Source organism: Argopecten irradians, chromosome 1 (assembly GCF_041381155.1).
Source record: "Argopecten irradians isolate NY chromosome 1, Ai_NY, whole genome shotgun sequence".
Lineage (NCBI taxonomy): Eukaryota > Metazoa > Mollusca > Bivalvia > Pectinida > Pectinidae > Argopecten > Argopecten irradians.
In genome coordinates, this window is record NC_091134.1 from 29,017,286 (window position 1) to 29,043,356 (window position 26,071).

The 26,071-nt window shown below is 33.0% G+C and overlaps 1 protein-coding gene across 3 annotated transcripts in view; it reads right to left on the reverse strand.

Annotated features, from left to right (window-relative positions):
- Positions 1–9,452: 9,452 nt before the first annotated feature.
- Positions 9,453–26,071, reverse strand: part of LOC138323252 (xaa-Pro aminopeptidase 1-like) — a 35,442-nt gene continuing 18,823 nt past the window's right edge. The window contains exons 4-22 of one of the 3 annotated variants that reach the window (XM_069267711.1): positions 26,004–26,067; positions 25,487–25,591; positions 24,793–24,885; positions 24,351–24,497; positions 23,493–23,588; positions 23,221–23,308; positions 21,533–21,665; positions 20,730–20,852; positions 20,321–20,404; positions 20,163–20,213; positions 19,448–19,509; positions 18,524–18,673; positions 18,094–18,154; positions 15,976–16,045; positions 12,790–12,894; positions 12,011–12,088; positions 11,660–11,736; positions 11,213–11,311; positions 9,453–10,662 (exon numbers count right to left, since the gene is read on the reverse strand). In XM_069267711.1, the coding sequence (XP_069123812.1) occupies positions 10,456–10,662; positions 11,213–11,311; positions 11,660–11,736; positions 12,011–12,088; positions 12,790–12,894; positions 15,976–16,045; positions 18,094–18,154; positions 18,524–18,673; positions 19,448–19,509; positions 20,163–20,213; positions 20,321–20,404; positions 20,730–20,852; positions 21,533–21,665; positions 23,221–23,308; positions 23,493–23,588; positions 24,351–24,497; positions 24,793–24,885; positions 25,487–25,591; positions 26,004–26,067 (1,893 nt within the window). In that variant the 3' untranslated portion in view covers positions 9,453–10,455. Of the gene's footprint in view, positions 10,663–11,212; positions 11,312–11,659; positions 11,737–12,010; positions 12,089–12,789; positions 12,895–15,975; positions 16,046–16,150; positions 16,221–17,147; positions 17,218–18,093; positions 18,155–18,523; positions 18,674–19,447; positions 19,510–20,162; positions 20,214–20,320; positions 20,405–20,729; positions 20,853–21,532; positions 21,666–23,220; positions 23,309–23,492; positions 23,589–24,350; positions 24,498–24,792; positions 24,886–25,486; positions 25,592–26,003; positions 26,068–26,071 lie in introns of all 3 variants that reach the window. The other 2 variants (XM_069267701.1, XM_069267692.1) reach the window with 2 other exon arrangements.

The window sequence follows — 26,071 nt, forward strand, 5'->3', positions numbered from 1 at the left end:
TACATACCGTCTTCGCACAGGGTTATCTCCCTTACGGTTAGATATACATTGTGACGTCATTATTTTGTGAGCGAAACTCTTGTCGTTTCCTCTGAAAAGTATGACATTACGCTCGCAAACAGATGACATCATAATCAATTTCTGTCCGCAAGGGTAGATAACTATGAAATACGCCAAGATAGAATATTATGATCCAATACTTACTGTCTGCCAAATGGTTTTCTCCCGTGAATGTGTTAATATGACCATATAATTATCGTCGTATATAAATATTCCTGACCTGGTTTCTATTGACACTATCGTGCAGCTAGTAATCACTACTTTGGTTCTAATGTCTAATTCATAATATATGGTATGGGTGTTTAAATGCAGTCAGATAATCATAAAACCAGTATATTATTTTTGTTTTGATATCATTTATAAAGATTATTTTTCATATTTGTATTCTTAAAAATGAGAGAAAGGTAATATAAGTAAAGTAATAAGACTTTCTCTTATTTATAAATCTTATACATTTGAAGTCAATGTTGCCTGCATCATCTTGGCGCTTCTTCTTTAAGAGATTTTTTCTTCATATGTATATTTATATTTGAGTCGTATCATTGTGTTGTGCTATGGGCTCTGCCCGATAATGTGTGGTGAATATGTAGATATTCACATGATTTTTTTGTCTATGTTACACGGATTATTGTGCACAGAGGCAGTGCGGCCCATTAAACATACAAGTATTTATATGACCTTGGTATAAACAATGACATTGTCATATCATATAACCGAAATTATTTTGTCTTGATATCCATGTAGTAATATCGTATTTCGCTATGTAATGCACGATGGCGTTTATCTATTTATTTTTTGTTGTTGTTGTTTTTTTTTAAATTTTTTTATGAAAGTCATTTAATACAAACGTACCACAGTCACCGACACGTACATCATCAAATTCTTTCTGATATGTATCTTTTAATCTTATCATATACATACCCATTTACAGCCCACTACTTACACACTTACATGTTCAACATAACGACAAACAAGACAGTTCATGCATACAGTACTACAGATGTACGCTAACTGGAAAGTACTTACACTCCTGCTTATTTGAATTGCATAATAACAAAATATCTATCACATTTACTTTAAACATAATATACATCCACATTCTCTTACAGACATCTACTAGTTTATATACTTGAATATTACAATACTGTAATAGACAGAGCCAATCTTACACTCACTTACATACGCAAGAAGATTAAGAAGAGAGAAAAGTTAGAAACGGATGGAGTTAAAAGGTGATGGAGATTTTTTTTAAATTCCTATCCTATTCACGGAATAATAGGATAAAAGGAGAGATAGAGAAAACATAAAGGAGGATGGAAACTATAGCAACCCCTTAGAGGCTGGGTGGTGGGTAGGGTGAAGATCAATTAATGCACAGATAAAAGAGGAAAATACTAACCTTAACAACTCAATGAAACAAATAAATTCGTCTTAATTAAACATTTGCATAAGTTATCCCACTTCTTCCACTCATCTAAAATCTTGTATTTTGTAACCTAGATTTTTTTGTTTATAGTTTTTTTATTTACTTTTTAGTGACCTACAATAGAATACAGACAATATTGGATATTGAATGATTTATTTAAATATCTACAAATATAAATGTACTGCTTTATAAATAAAATAAATTGATTCTCAACTTTAAAATCTAGACTGTTGTTATTATATAGCTTACCAAATATAAGAGTTTGTTTATTCATTGTAAAAGAAATATAAAGTGTAATTAACAGCTCATCAAGAGTTTCGATAACATTTTGTACTTCATCACAATCCCAAAATAAATGCACAATTGTTTCTCTATCAGAATGGCACATATAAGAAAAGGGGTATTTACTAATTTGATTTAAAAAAAATAGAGATTTGGTTCTTAAAATGTGATAAAAAAATTATGAACTGTTGCCATTGAAGGTTTTTGTTATTTGATAATTAAGACTCTGACTTCAAGTGTTTCTGTGGTATTTAATAATTCATGAAATATTTGCACTCCCTTAGGCGAGGTCAGTCTGCACGTCTCAGCTACAAGCATTACCTCAGCTCCTTCCACCACCTGGATTTCGACAACCTCAAGATCTTCGTGCACTCCCTCTCCCACAATATCGGGATTACAGCAGCATCATGGCGCCTAATCTCAATACAGTCAACCCAACAATCAACATGGTTTCCCTGGTAATGTTCATCCTCTTGGTGATATGTACCTTTCCTGCCCAGGCAACCAACAGAACCACACTTAGGGATGTGATACAAGAGGTTCCCCTAATCGTAACGAACTCATAAATCCTACACTAAAGGTAATATTTCTGAGTGTTTGCGGACGACCTAAGTCGAAATTAACGGAATTCGATCAATTAATTAAATCGTGTGACATTCTTCTTTTCCTAGAAAGTAAATCTAATGAATTTGATGTTTTAAACTTACCGAAAGGTTACTCATACTATGAAAGACACCGATCTAAATTTAAAAGACGATCGGGTGGTAGCGTTATTGTATACAAGAAAAGTATTGAATATTTACTACATTTTAAATCTAGTAATTTCTAATATGTACAATGGTTAATAGCATCGAAATCCTTGTTAAATCTTGACTAAGATATATTACTCGGTAATGTCTATATCCCATCTGAAACTCTAGATACTCAACTATTGACGCCTTTTCAGAAATAGAGCAAGAAATGACTATTTTTTTGTAATAGCAATACGCATGTATCACTTATTGGAGATTTAATTTTAAGACTCAGTTGAGACAAGATTATATTGAGCCTGTCGATAGCCTTTTTGATGTGTTAGTTATTGATGAAAATAAACATTTATTCAATGTTTTACATGGTTTTGAATAATTAAATGGAATGAAGATAAAGTAAATGTACTTCTAGAGTGAACAATTAAAAAAATAATTGAGTTTTGTAAGAAAATTAACATGTACATTGCTAATGGTACAATTGGAAAGGACCAATTCATAGAGCAAACCACATGTAATCTTATTGTGTCATCTGAATTATTCAATTGAATCAATGAATTTGAAATTTCTTATTTTGATCCTTTGTTTTCGGACGTACATTACAGGATTGAGTTAAGAATTTTTGGAACTCCCACACATTGCCAAGTTCAAGAATGTCCTAATAAGAACACGGACAATAATGGGTATATAAAATGCAGAAGTGATTTGAAAGATGATTTTATTGAGTATATTGTGAACGAGCAAAACGATAGTATGGATCTACTAAATAACGCAGTAGATCTTATAGTTATAAACCTGCTGACCACATTTCGCGAGATCAAATAGATAATGTCATACACAACATAAGCAATATTTTCACAACGTCAGCTTCAAAGGTATTTGGTAAAAACATTATCGTGCTAGAGGTAATAAACAGACCAGTAAACCATGGTACAATAAACAGTGTGATAAATTTGGGAAAGAATGCCATGCAGCAAAAAAAGAATATTGTCGGATAAAAAATGAAAACAATTTAAAAGAAATTTAAAAAAAAGTTACAATATAAAAAAGAAAGACAGAAAAGTTACAAAAAGTACTTAAAATATATGGAACAGAAAATAAGAAACTCTCCGAAACATGATACAAAATATCTTTGGAATATCTTAAATAAGCTATCAGGTAATGAGAAGGTTAACAAAGCTGATCTAACTATACAGGAACTCTCTGAATACTTCAAAACACTTCACAATAACGAGTTTGAAGAAGATGAAGAGTTCCTAATTGACGAAGTAACCGATAATACATATCCAAATTTTAACGAAGACATAAGCGACGATGAGATTAAAGAAGCTGTAAATAAATGAAAAAAAAACTAGTGATATTGGTGGCATTGTCAATGAATATATGAAACATACTTTACACACATTTCTTCCAGTATATTCGAAAAATTTTAATGATGCTCCGCCGCCGACAGAGCATAAATGACATTCATCATTTGAACAATAATTGGTGTTTAATCGCGTATATATATTTCTAATTATCACAAAAATAATATAAAATAATCAGCATGCCTTTGGTGCATGCGCAATTTGTACTTCATTCTGTGTAGGATATAGTGCCGCGGAATGTTTTCGGGATGCAATTAATTATTTTTCATATTTTCAACTTGAAGTTAAATTAGAAGCTCAAACTTTTCAATGGTGTAAATTAAGTAACTTTTGTAACTGAAGAAAAATTTTGATAATGAGAAAATATTATTTGTCAGCGGTGTAGCATCTTTAACATTATACTTAACACAGGTCTAGTTCCAACAGATTGGACTATCGGCATAATTAAGCCTATTTATAAAAAAACAAAGGTGACTACTACTCTAGTTTCGTGCTTAGGTAAGCTTTTCAGTTCTACCATAAATGATAGACTTACTAAATTATCAGATGAAATTAAACTTATATCACAAGCACAAGCCGGGTTAAGAAAAGGGTACTCAACAACAGAAAATTTCTTTTTATTACATACTCTTATCTCTATCTATTTCTCTACAAACAAACAAAAATATATTGTACATTTATTGATTTTAAAAAAGCCTTTGATACGGTGTGGCGCGTTGGATTATGGAAAAAAATCTTTCTCTATTAAAGGGATTTTTTTTAAAAGTTATATTTTATACGAACATACAAAATCCTGTGTACGCAATGGAAATGAAATGTCAGATTTTTTGTATATGTAATGTTGTGGTTAAACAAGGCGAAAATCTCTCTCCGTTTTCTATTTTTCTTAATGGTCTTGAATAGTATCTTCACCAAAACAATGTGTCATATTTGAGTGAAATTGATAGTTTATCTGAAGATGATCTTGGTATGTTTGTGAAATTATTTGTCATTTTATATGCAGATGATACTGTGGTGATGTCAGAATCACCTTAAGGTAGGTCCATACTTTTGAAAATCGCGCCAATTTATATGACGCTATACCGGAAGTTGCGGGGGTTGTTTTGAATTCCAGAATGGTTTCCGATAACCCACGACATCACACTTGGATATTTTTTCAATGGGTGAAAATTGTCTACATATAATATTGAATGTTTAAAATCATTAAATAAATCAAATAAAAGCAGTGAAGTGAAAACTGTATGCTATCTCTGTGGTTTTTGCGGTCGATGTCGTAAATGGGAATGGATTTTTAAACACCGGAAGTGGCGTTCGTCGCTATAAATCATAAGAGGGGACCCGGCCGGACCGAAATTCCGGAATTCTAAAAAAATCGCATACGGATTTCCTTTAAACACACAATTTGGAGAAAATCATAAAAAAAAACAGACATAAACCAGATATAATATCACAAAAACGTATGAACTGATGTGGAATGTTTTTTGCGGCACGATTTTCAAAAAATAGTCAAATATAACCCATCTTAGCACTGGATGAAATGGGGGTAGGGTTGCGAGTTACAAACTTCAAGCTTACAAAATTGTGAAATTTTGATCGAGGACCCCGTGTTTTTATATGATATTTGAAAAACATATTACCTTGGGCATATCATATACAAATATTGTGAAATTGACATGGGTTTTCATTTCCTTTTTGGTCTATTCATTGATTTTTTACGGGCGAAAATATGGCAAAACATGATAATTACGTAGAGAAAGGGTCCTGGGAAATAACAAAAATTAGTTAGCATTTGTAAAAATAAAATAGTTTTGTATATTGTTCTATCGTAAGAAATTTAGGACAAAAAATCAACAGGATCGAGACTAAATTCACCCTAATATTACAGAAAACATAATTTTACGAATTTTTCTATTTTCAGTCAGCAAATTTGCATGGATGGTATATTTCAAGCTCAAATATCTCAAAAAGTAGTTCGAGAACACCCATTTATCTTTACAGATTTGAAATCTACATGAAAAATGCAAGAAAATAAGACCTGTTAGAAAAAAATGACATGGGTTTTCCCAAAAGTATGGAGCTACCTTAAGGTCTACAATGTGCACTTGATTGGTTTCAAAGTTATTGTGAAGAGTGGAAACTAACTATTAATACACAAAAGAAAAAAATAGTAATTTGAAAAACGCAAAAGTAGACGGCAATATAATTTAAAATTATTTAATGATCAAATAACTCGTGAAGATTCTTATCCTTAGTTTGGTATATTGTTCAATTACAACGGCTCATTTGCTAAAACAAAGAAAAAATTAGATGACCAGGCAAAGAAAGTACTGTATGCGTTGTATACGGAAATTAGAAAACATCCCATTATCAATAGATTTACAATTGAAATTATTTGACTCACTTGTATCTCCTATTTTGTTGTATACCAGTGAAATCTAGGGATTTGAAAATGTAAGTATCATTGAGAAATTTCATTTGCAATTTTGTAAAAAAAAAAAAGAAAAATCTTCATGCTCGAGATAGTACTCCTAATTTTATGGTTAATGGATAACTTGGTAAATTTCCTTTAGAAGTTGAAATCAAGATACGGATGTTAAAGTTTTGGCACAAATTAATTACAGGGGAGATAACCTTTCTAGTGTATTTTATTGCCTTACACTAAGAATGCAAGAAAACGATACTAAAGAATGTAAGTGACTTGGTCATATAAAATCACTGCTTAATGAAACGGGTTTTAACAATATATGGCCATTTCAAAATACAAGTCCGATGAATAGAGCATTATTTAAAAAAGTTGCTTAAACGACGTTTGTGTGATCAATATATTTAAAATTGGTTTTCTATTCTTGAAACATCGTCTCGCGGACAATTCTAGTCTACCTTTAAAAAGCCGTTTAAACTTGAACCATATTTAGTAAAGCTTGATTTCAAAGAACGTGTTACAATTAGTTTAAACTTGAACCATATTTAGTAAACCTTGATTTCAAAGAACGTGTTACTATTAGTTTAAACTTGAACCATATTTAACAAAGCTTGATTTCAAAGAACGTGTTACTATTAGTAAATTTAGGACCTCGAATTTAAAATTTCCTATTGAAACTGGTAGATGGGCTGGTATACCACGTAATAACCGTATTTGTTTACTATGTAATAACGGTATTGGAGATGAATATCACTACTTATTTCAATGAAGTAATGCAAGTGTAACTAATAATAGGTATAAATATATTCCTTAATACTATTATACAAATCCTAGTTTACTAAAAGGAGGTATGTTTGAAATCTGTAATCGAACTCAACTAACAAGAGTCAGTTATTTTCTTAAACAAATAGAACAGTTATGTATTTTAAAGTGATCAAAAAGTATGGCGTACTTGTTATATACACCTGCATTTCGATTACTTGTATGTTATTACTTCTTATTATGTTGTGATATAGCTGATTATATATGATATAACATTGAATATACAATTGTATAACTACTACATGTACATGTTCAATCTATTTATTCTCTGTACAAAGTATTAAGCGTTCAAGTTTAAGTACGAACTTAAGTAAAATTGAAATATATTTAGTGGTTATGCAATTGTATTACACTGCCATGGCTACGCTAAAAGTCAATGATATGAATTATTCAACATATACAATTATAATATTAAAATATTGATAAGGTTGCTTGCCTATACTACAATCATACATAACTATCGATGACTATTTATTATATTCTCTAATGTACGTAAAATATATTTACCCTGTCTGCCATGTATGTTTTGTATAAATTGACATCTTGTGGGGCACACAAAGGAGTGCCCAGAGTGTATTAATAAAATATGACAAATCTTTGTGTTTCCCAGTAATGATGAGATATGTGTCGGCAAAACAGGATATAGCAATTCAATACCACTTGTGTTAACAAATTGTAAATATTTTTAATGGCAGACAATATTCAATTATATTTCAATATATTTGTATTTATGTTAAATCTAACTGTTAACTCTTTATACTGAAAGAGAATATTATAGAGACGATATCTTTCTATAAATCAGTAAACACCTTCGTACCAGTTTCAATAAAAGCCAGCCTTACCCCAAATTCGTATATTGTTGTTAACCAGGGATAGTTATCACGTTTCAATGTGTTTGCAGACTTTTGACATTACTTTTTTGTCGTTGTTTTGATAAATTTTCTTGTAAAACTGTGTGTCCAATAACACTGTCTGTTATCTGCATTTTATAAAGTTAAGCGTTCGTTATGACGATATCACCTTCTTTCTCACATTAACTATACTATCATCGTTTATATGTATGCATACAATAAATAAGCAGATTTCGGAATCGGAAAACAAGCCCAGAGTTTATTATTGTTTGTCTGGTCTCATTAGATTACTTTTTTCATTTTGCTTTGATAAGTTTTTGTCTTCATAGGTGATCTTTTCAAGAGTTTCAAAGACAAAATCTTGTGATTTACTCCCAGCTTTTTTATTATTGCATTTTGATTAATTCTTACTAGATCCACTTGGTGCAGCTGTGTGTTATATATATGTGTTTCTCATATGTATATTTCATTGACCATCAAGTGTGTTACCGGAACTTTGTACGTTGTTTTGTATTGTTCCGGAAATATGTGTCCGGCCATCACCGGAAATTGTTAGGCACCTGGGACAGTTGAAAATAAATGTTGGAAGAAGACTGGCGTCTTTTTGTTTCACTGCAAGCGAGTCCCCATAACTAACTAATTTAAACACGACGTGTGCAATAGTTCAGTTTGCCTTTAAATGTCCGAGTGTATTCCTTGATATCAGGTTTTAGTTTTTGTGGATTATATTTTGAGGATGGTGTGTATTTTAGTCCTCTTAATAACAGCTTAACTTTCTTTTCTTTTCATTTAGAGTATCGGTAGACAGATTTATCATTTTCGGATCTATTCGTTCATTTTGGACCTTTGCCATTGCCTTGGTTTGCGGGTGCCTAAACTAATGTCTGGCGTTTCTTCCTATGTAGGTAGTTCCTGTTCGACGGATCTTTTTGTTGATAAGTTCGACATTATAATTCGTTTCGTTTCTTCTGATTTGTCGAGTGTATATTTGTGCTCCAGTAGGTGTATAGTTGCCAACCCTTTATTTTTCTTAAAGATTTTGATGTTAGTTCCTTGGCGATTGTGTACATAGTTTTGCTGGTTGTCTGATACGGTTGATGTGTTCTTGTACGATTCCCTTGCAGCTTGGTTTTTGTGAACACCCATTTGTGTACTACCTGCGAATAGCTCTATGGTTTCATGCGTTTGGGCTGGCGTTGATTTAGCTCTGTGGTTTCATTTGTTTGGGCTGGCGTTGATTTAGCTCTTGGTTCCTGTTACTTTCGTCTTCTTGTCGCGTTCGAACGCAAATATTTGGGTAGATTTCCGTAATACTATGTTTTTGTCGCGTAAATCGACCATAAATATCTCACCTTTTAAAAACAAAAGCAGACTTTTATAGAAAACTTTAATTCGGTTAAAATAAATATCAAGAGACACTAGATAATAGGGATGCTGAAATGTTGTTAAAAGTTATGTATAAAGTGAGAACGACAATTAGATCGTTATCTATATTTTATTTGGGGAATTAAGTTGGTACAAATTAACATTATTCATGAACAGTGTTGGTAACAAGAGGCCCAAGGGCCTGCACGGTCATCTGACAATGCAAACTACCCTTTCCTTAGAATCATACACCTGTGGAGCAGTTTCAGCTAAATCGCAATGATAGTATTTGAGAAGAAGTTCAAAATGTGTTTTCAAGATGGCGGCCATCTTGAACAGATCAACCCGAAAAATAATAGTTATAGTTATAATAGTTATTTCAGGAAGTTTCAAGTAAATTGCCCTGTTAGAACATAAACAGATGACCTTAAATACAGAGTATAAAAGATAATAAACGTGTTTTGATATATAACTACAAATGAGTTGTACATTTACAAAATCATTAATTATAAATGATTAAACATATTTCTTAGATATGTGTTCCCTGTATTTACTGATAGATGTTTAATTGTAATTCAGATAGGAATCTTTTATAGCATATTCATATTATACATATACATTGTATATGAATAAATGTATTATTATCCTACAGCATTAGTACAACACATGTAAAATAGACTGTACATTGTTTTGAAAAAGCTATTTGGTGTAACATGTAAAATACATTGTTTTGAAATAGCTATTTGGTGTGACCAATGTAAACGACATTGATTTGAAATAGCTATTTGGTGTGATAGTAAAAGACATTGATTAAAATAGCTATTTGGTTTGACAGATGTAAAATACATTGTTTTGAAATAGCTATTTGGTGTGACCAATGTAATCTACATTGATTTGAAATAGCTATTTGGTGTGATAGTAAAAGACATTGATAGAAATAACTGTTTGGTGTGACAGATGTAAAATACATTGTTTTGAAATAGCTATTTGGTGTGACCAATATAAACTACATTGATTTGAATTAGCTATTTGGTGTGATAGTAAACGACATTGATTGGAATAGCTATTTGGTATGACAGATGTAAAATATATTGATTTGAAATAGCTATCTATTTCAAACAGATAAAAATAAGAATTGAGAGATAAGAACAGCAACGACCAAACTAACGAAGGCGGTCAGCTGACTTCCGCTTCCGGTCTCGTTTTCTAAACTCATAGGAACTGTCCGCGCAGACAGCCAGGCTGCAGCTAGAGCGTCATCACTCAACAAAGGTCCAATGGTGTCCTGAACAGTTCTGTGGTAGGCATTGATCCAGTCAACCTGAAACATGATTACAATGGATATTTGCATATTACAGAGTTAGCTCCCTTGCGGGTACGTATCCATTGTGACATCCATATTTTTTAATGCAATTCACGTCGTTTTCTCCGAAAATTATGACGTTACGCTTGCAAAACTCATGATTTCACACCTACCCGCAAGTGCATAAAACATAATGTAATATGCAAATGAAGATTATATTGCAATACAATAATGTGATATATGGCATAATTCTGTACTGTTGTGTTTTTGTATTCATTATTATATTCAGGAATACTGAATTGATAATAAATTAAATAGGTCATGATTTACCCCCTAGGAGGTGTTCAACAACTGATATATACCACTCAGCCATAAACATAAACAAGTGCAAAATAATTCAAAGAAATTTGTATATCATAAAATATATAGTATATTTACCTAATGCTCATAATTGTTGATTGTATGATAGTAACCCCACATCAGACGAAAAACCGATGGTAATTAAACATTATAATATATATAGTTAATTATAAAACACTGACTCATCGAATTAAGATTAATGACAAACCTCTCTTTGACTCAATAAAGCTTTATTGATAAGGTGTGGCTCGTACGGTACCATGGTGACTGTCTCAAAAGTAAGAAATGTAGTTCCGGGAAACTGATACTGCAAAAGGAAACTTATTTCAAATATCGACAAACTTTTATAAACAAATTTCAGTGTAATAGACAATCATTTGAAAATATATTTTCACGAAATATTTATATAAACACATGTGAAGTTATTGAGGAAAGGGAGGTGACTCTTATTGATGTATAATCCACGAATGGAAGAAAATTCAGGATCAAATTTGAACAATAAAAATGCATTATTTTAGTAATATATGGAATTAATTTTTTGATATGCTCATCCATTTTCTACCTTGCATCATGATTTGTTAAATTGCCAGCAGCACTGATGAATATTATAAGGATTCAATTTAATCTATGTCTTTGATTTCTGAGATGTATCTACCTTTGTCGTTGCTTTTTTCACCATGACAATATTTTCCAAACGAATTCCAAATTTCCCGTCCTCATAATAGCCCGGTTCTGTTTGACATAGAGTACAAAACAAATAAACTAATCATTTGTTCAAGTATACGATATAGTAAGTTTGTTGAAAATACAAAAACATAAACTAGGTCGAAACGATAATTCCTTGTCAAAGATTGATTAAGAAACAAAAGATAAATTTTAGCACAATATATCTTCACATGTATGTGTGAAAATACATTCATATGATTCGGACGAATCATTCTTTATAAAACAGGACTTGTTTTAAAACCCGGAACAATCTTTCTCGTACACAAAAATATATATTTACCGTCGGAGAAAAACTGGAATTCATCGAGTGGTTCATCGTGGATAAAACTCGCATGAGACAGGGATATCCTTCCGGGTCCTGAAACATTGTGGATTGATAGTTATTTGTTAATTTAATGATTTTCAATATTAAGATAAGAATTAGCTTCGATCGGCATGGTTTGACTTTGTAAACCAATATTCAACGTGGTGAGCACGTCCTGCGTGATCATGCTATGTTGACATCAATTTGTACTCTATTGGTACCATGTAGACATAATCCGGAAAATGTACACTCTATTGGAGACACATTACAGGTGCAATTCAATTTGTTGTTAATTTTGTTGCTTCCCATCATTTCAATCTATCAGTACAGGTAACACTAGTAATTAATGAGAATGGGAAATGGCAAACTTAAAGATGCTCCACCGCCGAAAGAGCATAAACGGTACTCATTTTAACAATAATTGGTGTTTAATCGTGTATATATATGTCTTATCAAATATAAATTAAAATAATTTATTTGATTTTGGTGCAGTCAGTAATCCATTCCAAATAGGACATAGTGTCATAGTTTTAATTATAATTAAGCTAAAACTTTTCGATGGTGGTATGGTATAAAGTAAGTAACTTTTTTAACTGAAGAAAAGTACTCAATCGTCTGTTCCTATTTTTGATAGAGAATAAATACCATTTGTCAGTGGTGGAGCATCTTTAAGAAAATTCCATTCATCCTGATTGTTCTTTTATTGTTTTCGCATGCAAACTTACGGAGACGCTAAAGTAATGTTACAAACGTACCCTCGTGGACACTGAGGAACATCCCTATCCCATGGCCCGTACCATGTCGATACTGCAGACCAACATCCCATAGAGGCCGTCTGGCTATTGTGTCAATTTCACGGCCTAAAAGGAGGATAAATGTTAGGATGGACAGAGATATTAACTTTTAATATATTTATTTTTCTTAAAAGGTTGCCCACTGAAATATCGATTAATAAGATGTTTATTAAGGCTTTTATTTAAAATTTGAACCAGCAGTTTTGTACTCTCAATAACTCTACAGGACTGGTTTTCTTAAAATACAATTTTACACACATATTTTCAAAGCTTGATATTGTAATAACAAACAACAACGAAGTAAACTAAACCAGATTTTTTGGATCCTCAAGATTACCTGTACTGTAAATCTAAGAAAAAAAATCTTCTTCTGAATCCTCAATCTACGTTCAGCTGATTATATAATTCGCTAGGGGAAAGAATTATTCTATGCCTATATATATATCAAAGACATAATAATGTTGATGACACTAGCTTACACATGCTTTTTAGTAAGATAATATGTGATCAACTGAATCATATTTTAAAACTACAGTACTTTTATGCATTTTCTCAAAACATTATCTAAATATTATCTACATGCAGTAGTTATGTTTTATCGTACATGTATACATAAAGTCTTATATTCCGAACGTGTTGGTGCTTATTGGAGATCATATTCGCTAAACATGATACATGTAGACATCTACATACACAATATACATGAAATATACTTCCACATTGTGAACAAACATTAGGGGTGGGCAGAGGGAGTGATGAAAATATTTCTGTATTTGTAGCTGCTTTTATACCAAAGGGTTACTTAGCAAAATTGGAATATCTTTATTTAATTATGTATCTTCCTTAAAGCACATGCATGTAGATTAATTAACAACTGTCAAATATTCACGGTTTAACGGAGAATAACAGAAAATGTTAACAATCTTATCTCTTGATTGCTATGAAATCTCATTTTATTTAGTACGAGAAGGTATCGACATATATCAGACCGTTTGTATGAGTAATGCAATTTGCTTCGCAAAATATACATATAGATGTAGCTTATTGTTATATTAGTCTGGTCAAATTCAAAGATCTGACAACATTTTTCAAGTTTGTCGAAGCTTCACCTACCTTTGATTTTCACCTGGTATCAAGCTTTCGGCAAACCGAACTAAGTACAATCTCGACAAATTCGCCATTTATTGACTATACTATCCTGATTTTAACGTTAAAAGGTCAGAAAAAATCGTTTGGCGGATCTTCATGGTCACAAAAGAGTTTTCATGTGCAGTTCCGAATGCAATTGGCCCGAGGAGGTCCAAGCGAATGGCGCATTCGATCATGCACTATTCGGTACGTCCTTTAAGCACTGATGTCACTATTTTTAGGTATCTGGCTAGCCAGAGACCTTAAGTTATAGGTTCTGGAAACTACTATTTTGCGAACCAATCTATTTTTAGTAACCGTGATGTGTTCTCAACTTATCATCTGGAACATAAAATTTGTGAAACAATATAATTTTAGTAACAGTGACCTTTGTGGTTGACCTTTTGACCCCAAATTCACTACCAAACTGTATTTTCCCATATCCTACCATTGTGTAAAGTTTGATTAAAATCCGTTGATTTTTTCTCAAGTTATCGTCTGAATTTTTTTTAAAGTCTATATTTTTAGTAACAGTGACCTTTGGAGTTGACCTTTTGACCCCAAATTCAATCCCAAGCTGTATTTAATTTCCCATATGCTACCATTGTGTGAAGTTTGATAAAAATATGTTGATTTTTTCTCAAGTTATCGTCTGGAAACGAAATCCGGACGGACGGACGGACAGAATAAACACTATAGTCCCCTCCGGTTTCACCGGCAGGGGACTAATAAACTACAAGAGTACAACATTGCCAGGGACCTACGAGGTCATTGGCTTCTAGTTTAATTGCATTGGGGTATGACCCCGATGAAGTTTACAAATAGTGACATCTTTTTTAGAATAATCAATGACATAAAACACGTTTTAATGTACAATTCAATTGATTTTTTAAGGGATTCTTTTTTCCAATACGCAACGTCAGTGTATCTATTGTTACGTCACGATAACGTCGGGTTTTCGGGCCATTCTCGGATTTTTTTTCATAGAGACATAGAAAAAAAGAATCGGCAAATCAGAAAGCGAGAAAAGTAATCACAAATGAATTACTTAAAGAGGTGTTCATATGTTTGAGATGTTTTCTATGCCAAAGTCTCAGAAATAATCAGGCTTTGCAAGTTGTAATTAGGTAAATAAAATACTTTCTTAAATCGACATGAAACATCAATTAAACAACAGGCCCAGAGCCATGTATCGCTCAACTGTTTGTTATGTTCAGTAATATTCGAAATCAAATGTACAAGACTTAGTGTTTAATGTAAATATTTACTTCCAATTTCCTCTATTTGAAAATACCCTTCAGGTCGCAGGAGGTCAGAGCAAAAAATTTATACAAACGCTGATTCCCTTAACCCAAAAATGTAATGGCCAAATTTTGATTTCAACAATTGGACTCTGTCTTATCCCCTTCTCAAAAGAATATTTTGGCCAAACTTTGTTACAATCAAGGCCGACATAAACTGTATATTAGGTAGCTATATATAGAATTTACCTATATTTACTCCTATTGTGTCCTGTCCCTCCTGTCCAAGGAGAACACATCAAACATTTATTTGTAGGACTTTCAACATTAGCTTGAACACCACAATTGGTGTAAATCCATCAGCTACTTTATAACTGGTAGCAATTTAAAGTTATTCCCTCAATGAAATGTGAACGGACGACGGACGCCGCTCCATGGCTTGCTTAAGTTCATCTACCTTTCGGGCTAAGACAACATTTAAGCAAACAACTGATATATTATAAGCAACACTTCAATAGGATAGATACTTATCACTGCACTCAAGCTGCATGCAAGAAGAACAATACATCAAAGCTTTATAAGCAAATATTAAGCGTACTTGAAGGGCTACACTGCAGCTACACTAACCCATTTGAGTGAGTGCATATTTCAATTTTCCCCAAGGGTACATGCTTAAACCACACATTCAGTCTATACTATATAGTGTGTAAGTGTGCTTCAGTCATAAACCAAATATACACTATGCTGGTGTGAATCATGAAACGACTGGTAAACTCACCTAAATGACCTCCAGTAAACACAAGGTCAGCTAAGTCCACGTGGCCCATAAGCACACGTGTATAACATTCCTATATCAAAAAGACGCTTCATTATTAACATGTTGCTGTAAAGGCTATTATGTGCTTTACTTGAATACATAGAATAGCAAGCCATGCACATGGGCATGTGCTTACCAACATGACCGTTGACAAAGACGAGATCGGCGAAATCTACATGACCCATAAGAACACGTGTGTAACACTCCTATAATAAAGAGAGTGATATATCACTTAATGGTGTCTCCCCTGTCGTCTTATATTTTACTCAGATACCTAAGACGTATATAATTTTTGGAAAATGATAAATGAACAAAGCAATAGTCTATGTAAAACAGACAAAAAAACAAAAAACGAAAAAAAAGCCTCGGGGATTCATTATGCCACAGAATATTGGATGAAAAGTTTTGAAATATAAATTTGTTCTTTAGTATGTGTCCCACGAATTAAATTAAAACAAACAACCAAATCATCATTCTTTGAACATATTTATATTATAAAACAAAGTGAGAGTAAGGAACTCTCAACACTGTCATCTACAAACCTTCGGCACAGTTGTAAGTACGTGGATGTACAAATGAAACGATTATTTATAGACTAAGTTTAAATCACTTGTATGTTAGTTATAAACTTCACCATTAAATTCATTAAACAAATAAAGACCCATCGAAACGTTGTAAAATAAATGATTGGATATAAGCTATAACAAAAGCACGAAGCAATACATGGTCATAGAAAACATAATCCACTACGGCGGTTTCGAGATCCCAAACTGATGTGGATAAAGTATTATTTACCGTTGATTATCCCACCTTCCGGTGATGGTGACGTCATCTTTAAACATCAATTTTCGTGACGTCATCATCACAGGCAGGTGGGACTAATCCACGGTAAATCGTATTTCCCCTATGTCGTTGTGAGATTTCGAAACCGCGTATTGATGTAGTTGTCAAATCAGTGTTGTGAGCATAGGATGTGTCTAGCAATAGAACGATATGCATTAATCAATGCATTTGGATAAAAGTTAAAATATAAGTTGCATAATATAAAGCAATAACATAGACTAGCGAATACATAAATACTATCACAATAAACAGACAAGAGTGACAGCATAGTGATATCCTCCATCACTTACCATAGAGGTTGGTCGGCCACAGAAATATGGCCAGATTGACATGACCTTTTAACACTAATGTGTAACATTCCTGTAAAATGTACACACCAATGTAACATTGCTTTATAATGTAGCATTTATAAACATTTTTCATTGTGTCGATATTCTTATCCAAAGAGGATTTTAAATCCATTTGTTTGCAAAAGTAACTTTTGGTGAAAACACATCCTTTTGACATAGTTTTAATTTGAAAATAGAACACTTCAATATCAAGAAAACTTTACCACACTAAATTACGTTAATTTTCCAAAAGTTAATTCATTATATATTTTTGATTATGATAAGTACATAACCTGTATCATTCAAGTATTTAAACAAAAATAAATATGCAAATAAGCACCCCTTCTCTATCTTCCATCAAATTATATATTTTCTAAAACATGCTGAATGATAGCTAACTTGATGGAAGTCTACGTTGGTGAAAGATCAACATTTCTCCCATACTTGACAGGGTTATCCCGTGGTTGCTAGGGAAAAGATAACTCAGACAGTGACGTCATCAATACATGCGGCGACTATTTTACGCACAGCGATGTCGACTGAATTTTTACCATTTCTCGTTAAAGTCTGGGAGAAAAAATAATCTTACATGGGCCAGTCAGGTGGACAGGAATACCTCAACCCTCGTGAAAGATTTTGATCATCAACCCTTGACAAGCCAAAATCTTTCACTCGGGTAGAGATATCCCTGTCCACTTGACAGATCCATGTAAAATTCTATTAATCAATAAATATACATTGCATTGCATAAACTTTTTACTTTTACATATTTTTATTCTGATAACATTTATGTTGAACAAAATCCTAATGAGGCGTTAACGCAGCAAATATGTTAAAATGATTCTTCAGCTTTAAACTTTGAAATTTATTTGAAAATAAACTATATCTGTAATGAATGGTAACCTACCTTTTCAAATGCTGTGGGCGTACCGAAATGAAATGTTCTGGTAACATCTGTAGTCCCATCTCTGTTTCAGGTAAGGAATAATACATAACTGTCGTCAGACACTACACGTTATATTTAAATCAAAGAACGTCATTCTTTCATGAAGAAAATTCATTAAAACCATTGTTTGAAAATGTTTGCACTATTAAACATTTTCGTTTGAAAGTGTGATGTTACAGAACACATATTCAATATACAAACTATTTAAGATATTCAAAGACAGTTAAATCTAATTTTAATTTTAAGGTTAAATTGATATTTTTGCATTTGGTATTATATCTTAATACATGCAGGAACATGGGGAATTACTACAAGACCACGTGATTACAAGTTGGCTATCCCCACGCTTACCCCATTGAGATATAACAGAATAATGAGGTTCCAAACTTACAGGTACTGTCCACCGGAGTCGAGGAGGAACATGTCGGAGGTAGTAATCGCCTTGTCTGTATCATTGGTAGGGAAGTAGTGTATTACTGCTCCATTGGAGCCCGAGCCGGCTATGGTTGAGAAACTGAGGCCACGGTTGTCCTTAACAGCCCTATATAAACAGATAAATATCACAATGGTTTTATGATAAAAACTATCACCATGGGATATAGAACCATCGGAATGAGAGTTTAACATCCAACGGTAAATACAAATAACCAACCAAAAAGTCAACACAAAGATACTCCTTTACGGACGATGGAAGTCTGCCCAAGAACCATTTATGATGAAACCAAGTCTGTTATGAAGCAAAATTACAGTACACCCGTAGAATATTTAAAATGTTCCAGGGGATGCTATGGTAAAATTAAAGATGCATGTTTATGACGGGATTCGTTTTTCATCCAAAACGTTATCAGACTAGTATTTTATGTCATTAATGATATTATAAGAAACTCAAATTACGATGACAAATATTTCGGTAAAAAGTCATGAGAGATCAGAGGTCCTGTATAGCTCACCTGGTTAAGATAGCAAATACATTGTACTAGAAAAACTCAAGATGATATCTTGAATTCCCAAATCTACAGCGTAGGGATGCTACCAGTCAAATATGAGTTATATCTATTGCTTAGTTTCAGAGACAAGAGTTTCTGATCATATAATCCCATCAACGATAATATCAGTAGTAGAGATGTAAAGGAATTCGCTCTATTTTTCCTATTGATCTCCTCCGGTCCCTGGGGATCAACATCTTTATGACTTGAAGACTAGAGGACGGACGGCGGACGACGGGCGACGGGCGACGGTCGCCACGGTATATCATAAGGTTACCTGGTCCTGCTTAATATTGCGTTATGTTTTCAAGGTGGGGTGTAATACTCACAGTCTATGCTGTTTGAGGTCGGCCGCGGCTCCAACTTCTGTCCAACGCTTTCCTTCTTTTACCTTGAAAGAATGAATATTCCTTTGTCCACATGATTTGCTTTCGTATTGAAAATGTGGTGAAATATTGGTTAAAGCGCATAGTCTTTGATAAAGTTATAATAATTTTTACTTCTTATGATTACTAACATTACTGAAAGTAAATCAACACATTTATTCATTCTACAGTACTGTGCCATAAGTATGCAAATACCATCATTGTCCCGTTGGTTTCAGTGCTTTTTCATATTTTTATTTTTTATTATTCTAATGAGGTATTTCATTCAATAACAAAGAATTTTGAACTGGTAAAAGAAAACACTTTCTTAGTAATGTTTTGATATAAAAACGATTGTTGTCCGTGTTCTAGTTTTCAAACTACACCAGAAGTTGTAGACTCAAACCTTTAATGACATCATTTCCTTCTTTATCCATACAAAATCATGTCAACAAAATGCAGTCTCCATCTTCAAAAAATGGCATCTTTGCAACCAGTTTATGGAAAATATGTATTTACTATCAAAATTGACATTTTATTTCATCCGATCACATTTTCTTTTTGGCAAAGAAAAAACACTAAAAATAACCCACCAAATCCAATGGAAAAATTGTTATTTTCATACTTATGGCAAGGTATAAGGTAGTACAAAAGTTTACAAACTTGGGACTTCACTTACTTCTTTCTCAAGTTTTGCCAGAAATTTGATGAGGGCAACTGCATCTCGGATCTGAAATGAAAGTAAAGGGAACATATAATTAAAAATAATCTAGGTTTCAAGTAATCTAGAAAAAATTATTCATAGTAGGTCATTAAAATTAACATGTAGTTACATACGTGTGAGTTTCTCATGCCTTGTTGTTCCACAGTGTTTTTCTGTGCCTTCTGCAGAGCCGCCGGTGTGTTGTCTTGTATCACTCTCTGAAATTACAATAATCAATGATCATTTATATATAAATAAATTATTTGAATATCGATGTGATAGTGCTAGCGTTCTAGGTATATTGTGAGTGAGTGATTCGCCATCAGTGAAATTTAATATAATCGCAGAAGAGTCTTAAATATAATACAATAATAATAATAATACCAACTAGTTAATTAATATCCCTAAATTGTATTAGACTCTTTCTTTAGGAACACGTTCAAAGTCCCATATACTTATTCATTGACTGAACACTCATTGATTCTCTCTCTCTATGTATATGCTTAATAGTATCATTCCACGTGCTCACGTGCAGCACCTTACATCGGCTGGAATGCTGTTATAAATAGCTCGGCTACACCCAAAGGACACCCACGCATAACCGTTTGTTGATGACACAGCAGCAGTTAGGTCTGTATTTAGTTGCTGGGTGCTGTATTCTTTAACCTGAAAGTTGCAATCATGATTAAGAGATGATAAAAATTGGACCACTCTCCAACATGTATTAAATTGGTGTAATTGTTTCGTTCAAAATACGAACGATACATTCAGAGCACACAGAAAAATTAAACATTTTATTTGACTAACATTTTTTATTGATTCTTTTGGAAATGTAGATTCATATTTTTGCTGAAAATAGAAGAAAACATATGTTGGCATGCTTGATTTTGAATTTAAAAAGAATGCGATGTTTACTATTTACTTCGTAAATTCTATCGCAGAGTAGATATTGAACATCAAATTTTGATTAGATTGAGATACTGTGAATTTAAGTATAAAATATGTTCCACCGCCGACGAATGGTATTTTTCTCTATAAAAAAGAGAAGACGAATCAGTATTTTTCTTCAGTTAAAAACGTTACTTCATTACCACCATTGAAAAATTTAATTCAAGATAAAAAATAGTATAAATAAATAATTACGACCCGAAAAATCCATGGCACCAAGCCCTATATTGAAATACGTACTGAGTGTACATGCACCAAAAGCAAAATAAATTATTTAATATGCATTTTGTGTTAGTAAGACACAAATAAGCACAATATTATTATTGTTTAAATAATGGGTATCATCTGTAATATTTTGCCCCCTTTTGATTGGCCGATATCAGGGGTATTACACCTACTGTAACACACAGTCCTGTACGTCCGCTACAGGAGCCGCTCGCACCAGTGTTAAGGTGCTCTTGTACCGTTTCTGTCGTCGCAGCATCTGTGGGTGTTGCACCCAGCTTATTGGCAAAATCCTTTATGTATAATCTGCAACATGTACAACTTTAGCATATACCTCATTATCTTGCTTTAAAATTTAATCGCGGACAAAACAATTGAATATATTTAATTAAGATCATTTTTTCTACTTATAAAAGGTATCATATTAGGTATATGAAGTTGTTCAGTAGAACATTTAATTTTAGAGTTTTGGTTTTACGATGTAAGTTGGTAACGCGGGAATTCACGATGTGTGATAACTTTATTTTTTCTGTCTTCCTCGCTAATACATCTACTAATGAAAGCAATTTGAACCTGCACCACTTTGTGCTTTGGCAATTGGAATCAAACATATATATAGTATATCAAATTGAGCATGAATATCAATGTCATAAATCCTTCCATCACATAATTAACAGTGGAAAAACTACTCAGTCATGTATAACAAGGGGCCAAAATGAGCTTTAACGGTTATCTGAATAGTAATACAATACACCATATAGGAATAGTACACAGAGACAGAATAAAACACCAAATGGGCTTAAACACTCACACTTTCTTTGAATAACAATTAAGACATTGTATACTAATTTAATAACTTTTCAGTTTCAATTGTCAGTTTTTCATATAATTGACCTAATAGGTCAAGGCCATTCTATTGAACAAATTTAAAGTGCTTCGTCTAGCATGCCACGTGATCTACATCCGAATAATTTAAGCTTTTAACTTTTTGAGAATTTGTTTGAAGATTTTCATCTACATGGTCTACATGTATTTGATTTTTCTGACATTGACAGTAGGCTATCCTTTAATCCAACTGGTCACAGGTTCAATACCTGGTCTCTTGGCCTCTTAATTATTGATAAGAAAATTGTAGCCTATTTAAATCTTGTGACCTTGAATGAAGGTCAAGGACATCCATTTGAACAAACCTGGTAACCCTTCATTCCATCATGCTACAGGTCCAATATCTGGTATCTAAACCTTTTAATTATCAGCCATTGACAAGTTCGTTCTTAATGATTTTACCTTGAATGAAGGCCAAATACATTCATTTGAACAAATATGATACCATTTCATTCAAGCACGCAACATGCTATCAATGGGTCTCTTGGCCTCTAAGTTGTTAAAATATTTAAATAGTTCAGCATATTTGACCATTATGACCATGAATGAATGAAGGTCAATGTCACCCATTTGAACATACGTGACATCCTTCCATTCCAGAATTCTACAATACTGATATCATGTCTCTATATGCTTAGTTATTCTCTTAGTTATTCATTAAATGTTTAAAGTTTAAACCTGTTTGACTCCTGTGACCTTGGAATGACGCTCAATGTCATTCATTTGAACAAGTCTAGTAGCCCATTGATATATCAGTGTCATGGGCCTTTTGATTATTGAGAAGATATCGTTTGAATGTAATGTTTATGTACGGCGAACGACGACGGACGACGTATGATGACTACAGGTATAGGTCAGGCTGACCCTTTGGTCACATATGACGTAAAATAATCAAATTATGAGGAAACTACTAAATGCAAACTTTATAATCTATTACCACGATCCCAAGTAAGAAGTAAGAGGAAACACTACTTACATCGTTGTATTAGCAGCCCTGTTCACAATGGCATACGAAAGGAAGAACGGATTATAGTCAATGTCGGAGGCTCGTAAGTTAAATAACCCTGGAAGGTTAACACAAACAAATATAAAACCATTTCAAATAATATCACATCATGTTGCATCAAGAAGTATTCAACAGCATTCAATAAATTATCCCGATGAAGCAATATTGCAGAAATATAATTAATGTGTAGAAAGTAAGAAAAAGTACAGAATCGTCATATCACAAATGATAAAAACAATTACATGCTGTTTCGTCTAGTCCTGACACGATCAGTATATCTGCATCCTTTTCTGCCATGGCTGTGTGCATATCGTTGATTTTGTCTTCCCAAGATTTCCCTGATACATAAACAAAAACAAAATACTTTATGAATATAAATAAATCAAAACACAGCATAAATTCTTTTGTTCTTTTTGTGTCATATTTATAAGAATTTACCAACAAATGGTCTATCAGTGACCTGTAGCCGGTTTATACTAGGATTTTGGACCGCTGACTGGTTTATATGTGATAATATTTTGGACAGTCACTGATAATAAACCAGTTAGGTATATTCGTATTACAACTTTGAGCGTCCAAATATAAACACTATTGCAAAACACTTTTATATACAGCTGTACTACGACGGCACAGAGGTGACACAAGAAATATATCTTTTAATGTAGGGTGAAAAATGTATTTAAATGAAAACTATTTTTATTGATGGAAGGCAAAAAATATTTTATTTCATGTATTTCGATTTTTTTTTATCTTTTACGCGAGCATGTAAAACTTACGTGAGCACATAAATTTTACTACATGAGCACGAAAAATTTATTATGTGAGCACGTAAAACTTATTATTTGAGCACTTAAAACTTATTATTTGAGCACATAAATGAAAAACATATTTTTCACCCCACATTGAAAATATGATCTTCGTCTTACATAAAAAAAGTATTTTTGTCCTACATAAAGAAATGTTTTTAGAGTCACCTCTGTAGTGTCGCCGTAGAATTTTCCTTAAAGTAATATTCTTAGCTAGATCCCAAATCATGTCTAGTGAAAGCTATATTTATATCTCATTCTTCCTCATATTTCCCTTTCCACGGTTACACGTACCTGCGTACTTCAGAGGTAGGGCGTTGATCGGGGAGTTAGGTTGTGCTGGGCGGCCAGTAGTCCAAATCTGGTCTATCAGGTCCGGGTTAACTCCTCTCAAAGTTATGCCTTTTTTGTCAAGCGCTGTCGACATTTCGGTCCATTCAACTAAAATGTGAAGAAAACGTGTTTACAGCAGCTACGTTGAAAAAAGTATATGATTGATTTAAAGTCAATAAACCTTCTGAATTGTAACAAAATATATCTTATTGTTTTCAAAAAGGTTTCATGCTATCCGTCCGCAAACAGTTTATAAATTAAAACTAATTAACATTGTATAGTCGATTATAGTTAAAATTACATTACCTTTGGCAAACTTACTTGCAGAAACTTATCACAGAAACAAATGGAAAAGTAATATAACTTTAAGATGATCAGATCCGATTAGATCTTTCTAGCTTACTGTTTTTGATCAGATAGGTGTTGACTCCAAAACTCTGACCGCTCATCAAATTGGCCTCTACCCATTCCGTAACTGAGGGGACACCGTCCTCCCCTACAACGCAATTAGAATTGTTGCAAAACTGTTTTAGATCTTCAGTGTTGGGGTCAGTGATTGATATTTCTTTTACAATATCAGATTTTGACATAACTCCATTTCTACCAATATTGTTTAAAGATGAAAGTGTAATGATAAGGGAGACAACTCTTGTTATTCATATTGGCGCCTGATTTATAGATGTCCCAAGTATTTAAAAAATACCATTCGGAAGTCTGCAGTCTTCTTTTGCACACCAAAGTTGTATAACGCTGTACGATAACCTACATGTGACTAAAATAACACATACCGCTGTTCAAACAACAATGCGCTTTGAAATGCAAGAAAATATTCTACGTAACACGATCGTTATGGTGCGTTAAAATAACTTTTTTTTGTCACAATTTTTCAAACATCACTCATTTGTTACCAAATTTTCAACTTGAAAACCAAACAAAAATCATACCTAATAAAGTCGAATGTTGTGACTTTGAATGGAAAATGTTTTTAAGTTAAATGACTGTACGTACATGCTTAAAAAATGTGACATACCTTATTTTCAAATAGATAAACCTTTGAATCAACTTTTACAAAGACTAAGTATCTCGTAGGGCCTGACCTTGTTTCATTAATATCCAATTACAGTCGAGTTCGTCCTCAGCCTGGAGAAAGTACCGTCCGTCAGTCCACATGGCAGCTTTATTCCCCAGAATTACAGCACGACCTTAAAAACAAATATATACTTTACTCCCCAGAATCACAGCACGGCCCAAATAAATCCTGTAGAAAACACAGCACGGCCTGCAAACAAATCAATATTTATTTCCCAGAAACACAGCTCGACCTGCAAACAAAAAATTCTGTTTTCCCCAGAATCACAACCTGCAAACGAAAACAATACTTTACTTCTCAGATCAACAGCACGCCCTGAAAACCCCCCCAAAAAACCCACAATACTCTACTGACGGAAACGCGACGGACGGAAGAGGAACGCCGCACTAGCAGACATGAACATAAACACATAATAAACATGATAACTACTTTTTTGGTTATTATGATATCCCCAGAAAGAGTTAAAGTGGAATGATAATTACAAAGGCTTTCCTTACTAAATGTGTAAATAAAAGAAATTATACCTGCTGATCCCGACATTCCAGAAATGAACTCCCGTCGAAGGTCATAGTTCGAAGGGTACTCACTCTAA